General features: G+C 47.1%; 1 protein-coding gene across 1 annotated transcript in view; it reads left to right on the top strand.

Moving 5' to 3' along the window:
- Positions 1-9715, top strand: part of TXLNA (taxilin alpha) — a 15129-nt gene that overhangs the window by 376 nt on the left and 5038 nt on the right. Inside the window, exons 2-9 of the mRNA XM_006924302.3 lie at positions 333-539; positions 1153-1491; positions 2877-2968; positions 5390-5560; positions 6942-7136; positions 8757-8876; positions 9107-9181; positions 9678-9704. Of these exons, the coding sequence (XP_006924364.1) occupies positions 362-539; positions 1153-1491; positions 2877-2968; positions 5390-5560; positions 6942-7136; positions 8757-8876; positions 9107-9181; positions 9678-9704 (1197 nt within the window). The 5' untranslated portion in view covers positions 333-361. The remainder of the gene's footprint in view (positions 1-332; positions 540-1152; positions 1492-2876; positions 2969-5389; positions 5561-6941; positions 7137-8756; positions 8877-9106; positions 9182-9677; positions 9705-9715) is intronic.

Genomic DNA, 9715 nt, shown 5'->3' with positions numbered 1-9715 from the left:
GGGCGGGGAATCGAGCGTCTAGCCACGTCAGTCTTCGGCCGGGAACCTCTCCCGCGCTCGGCCTGTAGTGAGAGGGGTCCGCGTTGTGCCGGAAAGAGGCTTCAGCAAAAAGGAAGCCTCTCCTCCCCCTCTCCTGGAGCAGCGCCCCGAAAACCTGCTTGGGCACATCAGGCTCCCCTGACCATCCAGAGAAAGGGAGAACCGTTGGCTCCCTCCGGTGAAGGCCGGCCAGTTTGTTTTAAGGAGCTGTGTGCACCTGGTGTTGGGATCTTTTATCCAGGCTGAGAAGAATTTCGAAGTCTGGAAAATAGCAAATGCGCTTATTCCTACAGGATCTGCTCACCTACCATTGCAAACCACAATGAAGAACCAAGACAAAAAGAATGGGGCTGCCAAGCAATCAGGCAGCACTTCCAACCCTAAAAGCAACCCAGGGCAAGCGGAAGCAGGACCAGAAGGAGCCCAGGGGCTGCCCAGCCACTCTGCCCCTGCAACAGAAGCTGAAGGTTCCAGCAACCAGGCTTCAGGGAAGACTGAGGGTGTGTGCCAGCTCAGCTTTTCTAGTGGGCAGTAGGAGGAGTTTGTGGTGTGTCAGTCTAGCTTCTGAAGTTAAGAGGCCACTGTTACCCAGAAAGAAGGAATTTTAAATTGAAGGTAGGACAGTGCTGAGTCTTTGCCATCCCCACGATATTTGGGGGAGTTGGTAGAGCCTTCCACTCTAAGCACAGGAATAACCCTTGAGAGAAGGCTCTGACAGAATTAAATTGGGTAATAGTCAAATGAGACACCCAGCCAGCAAATCCAGAATAAAAACACTTCATTAAACAGTGGGTAACTGCTCTTTATACTTGAGGCATTTCTAAAACTTTTAATAGCAAGAAATGACTTTTGTGGGGAGGAAAAGGGGATGGGCTAGACATTGAGCTCCTGCTACATGCTATCCCTATGTGCTGGATATTTTACTTGATTTCTTTTATGCTCACAACAGATATGGTTGAGTGACAATGAGAAATAGACATACCATTTTATAGGTAAATAAACAGGCGTAAAGAAGTTAGGCAACATTTAACCCAAACCAGTAAGTTGGTATAACCAAATCAGTGGTATAACCAAATTATTTATCAGTGTGCTCCACACCCTCTCCTGCTATAGGAGCACAAGCCAAAACTGCTCCATCCGGGGCCCTCCGCGATGTCTCTGAGGAGCTGAGCCGCCAGTTGGAAGACATCCTGAGTACATACTGTGTGGACAACAATCAGGGGGGCCCAAGTGAGGATGGGGCCCAAGGTGAGCCTGCTGAAACTGAAGATGCAGAGAAGTCCCGGACCTATGCCTCGAGGAATGGGGAGCCTGAGCCAGAGACCCCAGTAGTCAATGGTGAGAAGGAGACCTCCAAGGGAGAGCCAGGCACAGACGAGATCCGGGCAAGTGATGAGGTCGGAGACCGAGACCACCGAAGGCCACAGGAGAAGAAGAAAGCCAAGGGTCTGGGTGAGCAGAGGGCAGCTTCTTGTGAGGCTAGTGAGAGGAGGGAGTTTGGACCCTACTTCCGAGAACAGCAAATCACACTAGTTTAATCAAAGTCAGGGTTGTGGGGCTATAGCACAGTGGTGTGCAGGTTGTTCATTGCACAAGGGCTTCTGGCCTTGGGAGCAAGTGGGAATCAAAATCCAACCTGTTCTCTCTTTGAGAAAATGGAGAGTAGGAGGCTGGGTGGACTCTTCTGCAAGCCAGCACTGTTTCTCTCCTGCTGCGTGACCTTGAGCAAGGCCTTTCCTCTCTCTGGTCCTTTAGTTGTCACTTTTCTACGGTAAGAGAATTGGACTAGACCAGGGTTGAGAATGCGAGTAAGCCAAGATAGCCAGGGAGCCCCATAAGGACCAAGAGAGTGCCTATTTCATCCAAAGAGTTGACCGGTCCCAGCTAGTTGATAGCACGTAAAACTACAGGCTAAGTCTAGCTAGCCTTTTATTATTATTTTTTAATACAAGCCAGTAATCTATAGTTGTGCAATCTTTAGATTTTTAACAGTTGCTAATATGCTAGGAACCAGACAAAACCCACCTGTGGGTTGGATTTGGCCTGTATGTCAGTGATTTGTAGTCTCCACACTGATTTCTTGGAGCCTTCCAGGGTTGCCACTTCAGAAGCATAGTGCTGTGCTATGTACAGGGGTTCTCGAGGGAGATAGAAGGAATATCTGACTCAGGCACAGGCAGTGGGGGAAAGTGATTTGGCTGAGGGTAGGAGTCAAGGGCTAGCGTGTGTTAAAAGAATCAGAATCTGGTGGTATTATGCCCATGTCTTAGTCCCTGCTCCCCCACCCCCTAACTGATACCCTAATTTAAAGGTTTTTTTGTTTTCAATCTTAGGATCAGATATTAGAAGGTACATTCATTTTAAAGTTCACCAGTTGGCTACTTCCATTGATAAAAGTTTAGTGGTTCTCAAGGAGACCTGTTCTTTTGCACCCTTCCTATTTCAAAATGGCCTTCCTTGCATTGAAACAGTAGCATTGAATTCACAGGTAGAACTCCTTTCTTTCACCTGGTGGTAGAGCAGGCAGGTTTTTTTTCCCCCACTCCTAGTGCTCACCAAGGAGATTACACAGAGATTCAGTTATTCATTTAATAAGTATTTGTCGAGCATGTCCACTTTGATGAGCATTAGAGATAGCACTGGGCTATAATGATAGGCAGAATTCAGTTGGTCTCAGATCTCATGAAGCACACGGACTAGCAGAGAAGGCAATCAGTTCAACAAACAAATATAAAGTATGATAGGGGAGAGCCGCCTCAAGGCAAAGAGTGTGGGCGCAGGTCTGGAGGGGAATCCCAGAGAAGGGGATACATGCCTTTGCTCCCTGTGCTTTGCAGGAAAGGAGATCACGTTACTGATGCAAACATTGAACACACTGAGTACCCCGGAGGAGAAGCTGGCAGCTCTGTGCAAGAAGTATGCGGAACTGGTCAGTTCTCCCCCTTATCACATCCTTCCTGTCTTGGAAAGTCTGCAGGCCACCTGGCATGGGGTTGTGGGTGGTTTAATTCCTCTTCAACCTCTCTCTGAGCCTTTTCCCCATCTAACTGGAGAGTCAGGTCCCAGCCAGCCTCTTCAGGGCTGACAGAGGAGAAATTCACATTCCAGTTGTAGAGCCCTAGAGCTCCTGGCCTGAGTCCCAGATACCATGTCATCTCACCCCTGTGTGCTTCAGTATGCATCTCTCTAAAATATGGAAATGCCCAATGCCATCATCACACTTAACAGAATTAACACTAACGTTTGATATTATCTCAATACCCAGTCCATAGTCAGATTTCCCCTTTTGTTTAAAAAAATTTCAATTTGATCAAATCAGGGTCCAAATGAGGTCCATTTATTACACTGGGTTATTACGACTTTTTTCCTTTTACTTTAAAGCAGCTTTCATCTTATGCCCTGCTCTTTTTCCCATGACCTTGACTTATTGCAAATCAACTATCCTGTAGTGTGCCCCACTTTCTAGCTTTGTGTGGCATTTAACTTGTTCTGTTACCTCCTTAGTTGCTGTAAATAAAGTGGAAGTTAGCTCTAGAAGCTTGAACTAGTTCAACTTCTTTGACAAGAATTCATTATAAATGATACTCTGCACTTCATGTTACATCGCAGGAGAAACAGTGTGGTCATCCCACCTTAAGTGGTGAAAGATTGTTCAGTGGGTTCAGGGGCACCAACCTGGTCCCTCCTTTGTCAGGTTCTCCATTAGAATTTGAATTAATAGATGCATCCACTGAAGGTTATTCCCTAATTACTTATTTTTAAAATTTTTCAGTCCATTTATATTAATTAGCTGGAATTCTCCTGTAAAGAACTTTTCCTACATATAAAACAGAGAAAATTATACCTGCCTATTGGGTTTTTATAACGAAGGAAAGGATATGAAAAAGACCCCACCCTTTCAGAATGACCCAACCCAGGAAAGATTGATGATTGTAGGAGAGGAGGAAGTGAGTTGTTAGGATGATGTTCACAAGAAGATGAAAGAAGGTGAGGTCTGGTGCACCAGCAGAGGGGTCAGCTGTGGTGAGAAGCATGGCCAGGTACTTGTGACTGGAGAAGAGGACAGGCGCTGGTGGACTGGCAGATAGGGAGCTCCTGCTCCTCTAGTTATTTCTGTGTTCTCAGGAAAATGGAAATGATAGTTTTAGCTGGGGCAGGGGAAATTTGAAGAGGAGGATGAAGTAGTTGTCTAGAAGAGTGTAAATGTAGTAGGTCCGGTAGGCAGACCGAGGTCTTCCTGAAAGGGGTGGTCATGAATTTAAAGTGAGATTCTTCACGTGCAGTTGCTCCAGTGCCGGTGCAGGGTTAGCAGGAGGTCAATATACCAAGGTTGGGGTTTTTCTGTGAAAGGGGCCAGAGAGTTGAGGGTATAAGGAATCTAAGCAGGGAGAGAAGGTATGTCATTATTTAAAGGGGGGTTAAAGGAAAGTGAAAGGATGGTTTGGTTATTGGACTGGAGGTCCAGTAGGGTAGGGGACCTTCTGGGACCACGGATATTGGAAGGAATGAACTAGGAAGATAGGTGGTGGACTGGCCTGGGATGAGATAATGGAGATGGGTGGGGTTCTGGGTTTTGACAGACTGGTCGATTGAAATGTGGCTAGTCTGAATCTGGATGTGCTGTAAGTGGAAGATACACATTGGATTTAACAGACCTAAGGAAAAGGAAGACTGTAGAACATCTCAAATTTTTTACATCAATCCCAGCTTGAAATTATAATATTCAGCTATCAAAGTTAATTTCACCTTTTCACTTTTTTCAATGTGGCCACTAAAAAAATTTTAGTTACACAGTTGAGTCGCCTTGTATATTTACCGTACAACATGAATAGATTCATGGGAGGGGAGCTGAGCTGGGCGAAGACAAGGTCTGAGGAGGAGGTTAAGGACTGTGAGACCAGGGAGTCAGAAGGGTTGTCTGTCAGTGATGAAAAGACCATGACAATAATAGGAATTATGTAGAAAAGAGAAATGGTGAATCAGTGCTAAAATCTTAGAGCAATAAAAGGGAGCAACAGGGTCTGTTGATGAGTACAAGGACAGGTAGTAGGTGGCCTCATCGAGAGCCTGAGTGTCCCGAGTAGGGAGAATGTAATGGTCTGAGCGTCTTGAGAGCTTTGTCTCTGGAGTCAGAGCTGGGAGAGAAACTGGAATCTGCTGGCTGCATGTCTCTGTTCTGTCTAAGTATCCATTTCTGTAATTCTGAGTTACAGGGCTCTTGGGGTTATTGTGAGGAGCAAATGGAGCACACGCAGTGTCCAGCCTGAGCTGATACGGCTGGAGTCGGGAGAGAGCCGGGATTCCCATGGGGAGAGCCCTGCAGGGTGCTTACCTGCCTTTCTGTCCTCAGCTGGAGGAGCATCGAAACTCCCAGAAACAGATGAAGCTCTTGCAGAAGAAACAGAGCCAGCTGGTGCAAGAGAAAGACCACCTGCGCGGCGAGCATAGCAAGGCCATCCTGGCCCGCAGCAAGCTCGAGAGCCTGTGCCGTGAGCTGCAGCGCCATAACCGTTCCCTCAAGGTAGGTTGGCCAGGCCTCTGGGAGGGATGGCTGGTTTCCTCAACTTCCACGTAACCTTTGGTGGCTTTCCCCTTAAAAACTAGCACAGACTTTTCAGTATAGAAGTAGATTTCCCCAGTAAATGCCCTGCCTTAGCGAGAGCTACTTGTAACCATTTGACATGTACTTGTATTAGGTAAGGTAAAGGCTAAGTAGCTAAGAGAACCCAGAGTGCAGGAATTCAGTTCCCAGTTCCACAGCCGCCCTTGGCTGAGCCAGCGGGCAGCTCCTGCAAGCCGAGCCACTCTTCTCCCGGAGCTGGTCAGTCAGGAATGTGTATTCTTCTTGTTCTGCTTCCCATGGGGTGGGGTCACTCTGGTTAAAGCTTGGTCACTGCTGTGACTTCCAGATCATTTTTGTATGCATATCCTTTATATCTTTCTTATAAAATTAGGATGAGTAAATATATGTTATTTTGCAAATTATTTTGCTTGTTTATAGTTTGTCTTTTAAAACATTACAAATTTATTATAAATTTAATGTAAAGGGTTCAAAGGTGACAAAACCATAACAAATTAAAGGTAGTAGCCGCTCACCATGCTCAACTTCAGTGCCCAGCAGAAACCACTGGGAAGTAAACCTACTTATATGTAAATTTAAGTACGGTCTTCCATCTCCGTACAGTTTTTAAAGTGAAGTTATTAATACATGTATTGTTTCTTATACTGTTCCATTTTCTCAGTTTACACAATGCCTTGTCTTTTCCTGTCTGTATACAACACTGTCTTATTTTTAACATCGTTGTATGGATATATACTGTATTTTATCAGTGTTCTAGTTAAGGTATTTTGTGGTTGTTGGTCTTTTTTCATGATTATACATATAGAGCTATGGTGAAAATTGTTACTTATATTCCTGGCTGATTATGTAGAATTTATCCATAGAGTAAATCTCAGAAGTGAAATGTCTACATCAAAGATTATGCAAATTTTAATGATTTTGCCAGATTGCCTTCTTACCAACAGTGCCTGAGTGTCTAATTCTGCACGACCTTGCCAACCCTGGGTGTTACTAAATTTTAACTACTTGGTCAGGACTACTTAGGCCTTCCAGAGCTATTCTGAGGGCTAGAATAGGCATCAGGAAATCCAAAATTCTTTAGAATGGTTCTTTCATGTATGACTGCATTTTTCTAGGGAATCTCTCATTTGATCTCACCTGATATACAGAAGGGTCCATTAGGAGCGCATGTTGTATGACATCTTGGAGCCTGGCTACTCCTAGCTTTGAGAGCGGGGATGGGGGTGGGACATTAATAGAGACCATCCTGGATTGGTTGGGGGAGCCTTGTGAGGCTGGGGGAGCAGTAGATGATGGAGCTGGGGCTGACTTCTCTGCCCAGGAAGAAGGTGTGCAGCGCGCCCGGGAAGAGGAGGAGAAACGCAAGGAGGTGACTTCGCACTTCCAGGTGACACTGAATGACATTCAGCTACAGATGGAACAGCACAATGAGCGCAATTCCAAACTGCGCCAGGAGAATATGGAGCTGGCTGAGAGGCTCAAGAAGCTGATTGAGCAGTATGAGCTGCGAGAGGAGGTAAGGTGTCACGGACAGTCGTCATGGCCAGGGAATTGGGAGGTTCTGGTGTGCGGCAGGCACTGGGACAGCACTTTGAAACCCCATTCTCCCATTCCTCTCCTTTCTTGTGAGGGGAGCACAGTTTTAAAATGGGGATATGTTCATGTACTGTGTATTACATAGCACCCACAGCAGGGCCTTGCGGTAGCACCCCCAAATCAAACGTGTTAATACTTATGCAATTAAACTCCTGAGTATACTCATCTGAATTATAGTTAGCCATACAATGGTACAGCTCAAGTTTGTCTGCCAGCTTAGGACAGTGTCAGTTTTCAGAGTTTTTTAGAATTTGAAATCACAGGGGAGGAGCTGGACCTGTGGTCAGCGATCAGCTCCAGGGGCTGTGTTCTCTGATTCCTTACCGCTCTGCTGCCCCTGCCAGGTTAGTGTTGGCTGCTTCCCCAGGCACTCGAATCCCTCGCTTTGGGTCCCCACATGCCAATCACTTGGCTGCTCCAGGCCTCTGTTTTCTCATTGTGAAAAGAGACTGGCAGCTACCACAGCGCCATACCAGGCCCCTTCCCAGACCCCGGGAGTGTGGTGACAGGCAGGAGAGGCAAGACCCTGCCCTTTGGACTCTGAGTCCAGTGTGGTAATCATTGTGTTCAGGGCCAAGAGGGGCCTTCCCTGACCCACCCCATCTTTTTTCTGTACTTGGTCCTCTGGGAACAAGGCTTCTTGTGATGCATTTGTTTTGAGAGAAGTGGTGTGGTTCTTGTCTCAGTACTGAGACTCATGGAGGCTTCCTGAGCCACCAGAGTGAGGCACCTACTTCAAGTACCTAAGGACTCTTCCCAGACCTTTTCCCCAAGGCAAAATAAGACTTGTTACTGCCTGTGGAGGTGGAGGCGCAGGGCTCCCAGCCCCATGCTCCTCATTTACACCCCTCCCCCAGTCAAATTCAGGCACTCCCATTCTACCCCTCTGATCCTCTGCACCTCAGATCACAGGTAACTTAAATTCATTATGTCCCGAACTGGACCCCTCCCCAAGCCACCTTCCCTTCCCTTTCCAAAAAATATATAAAATTCCCCACATCCCTATTTTCAGTTGCTTTTACCTTTGAGGTAGCACTTCAGTCCACCACCTTCACCTTGTCCCTAGAACCTGGGTTCTAGTTCCCAGGGCTGCTCCTGTAGTTAGGACAGCCATTCCTTGGGATAGCTAATCTTTACCTGTAGGGCAGAGTTCTGCCAACAGAGCTAAGCTGTTGTGCTGGTAGAAGTTTCGTTTTTTGCCCTTTCTTCCCACTTATAAGGGAGTTGGACTTCAAAAGTGAGGGTTGTAAGCCCAGTAGAGTGAAAACTCTTGGGGCCGAAGGTTTGAGTGTGTTTATTACTTGGCTTCCTGGGAGCTGATTTCATCCATAAACCCCTATGCTCACCCAGGACAGATTCAGCAAAGAGAAATAGGTGAGGTTGGGAAGCAGACCTTCCAGGGACTTCCTGTGGTGCACATGGTAGTCCAGTATATCAGACTGAGATGGGAGGCTGGGCTGGAGGGCCTGGTTCCTGCAGCGACTGGGCCTCCCTGAGGAAGGGAGCTCCTGACTAATGGGCCCCTCCCACACCCCTGCAGCATATCGACAAAGTCTTCAAACACAAGGACCTGCAACAGCAGCTGGTGGACGCCAAGCTCCAGCAGGCCCAGGAGATGCTGAAGGAGGCAGAGGAGAGGCACCAGCGGGAGAAGGATTTTGTGAGGCTTAGGCCCTGGGGGTGGGGGTTGTTGGAGAAGGTGGGTTGGGTTTTGGCTTAGCTCACAGATTTGTATGGGAGAGGTTGCTACCTGGCCAGATCAGGGCACTGTTTCCTCAGACACTAGTCTATGCAGGAAGCTTCAGTGGGTTTTGGCACGTATGATGGAAAAAGGCCACACATAGCCCCTCAGGGCTTCTGATGAAGTCTGGGGTCCTATCTTGGAAATAGCTCCTCAAAGAGGCAGTGGAGTCCCAGAGGATGTGCGAGCTGATGAAGCAGCAGGAGACCCACCTGAAGCAACAGGTAAGACAGTGTATATCCTCAACCTGTGCCTCCAAGGTACCCTCACTGGAAGGAGAGAAATGGGACCCTCATTCTAGGACCACCTTAACTGCTGTGTGATCTTGCTGAGCCTTTGTTCTCTCTGGACCCACCCAGCACCTGTGTGGTGATGACCTGGTGGCTAGATGAGCTCAAAGGACTTCATTCCTAGTCAGAGAGAGGTGTTCTGCTGCTTTAGAGGAGGTGGGGACAGATGGTTGTTTTTAATTACATAAATTATCCTTAATTCTGGAAGAAATGTTTGAAAACAAACATAAAGGCGAAATGTAAGTCACCCCAAATCGTACTTTCCAGGCTTAACATTTTGGATTATACATAGTTTTTGTTTTATTTTAAGTAAAAGTGGTATCTCGGAAGAGTTGTTGGGTCAGAGGGCCAAAGGCGGGTCTGAGCGTGTTGACCAGAAGTGCCTTCCAGGAAAGCCCAGTCTTAACCTGTGGGCTTCTTTCTCCCTCAGCTTGCCCTATACACGGAGAAGTTTGAGGTTCCAGAACA

This window comes from Pteropus alecto, unplaced genomic scaffold (genome assembly GCF_000325575.1).
Source record: "Pteropus alecto unplaced genomic scaffold, ASM32557v1 scaffold39, whole genome shotgun sequence".
NCBI lineage: Eukaryota > Metazoa > Chordata > Mammalia > Chiroptera > Pteropodidae > Pteropus > Pteropus alecto.
This window is presented reverse-complemented; position numbering and strand designations above follow the sequence as displayed.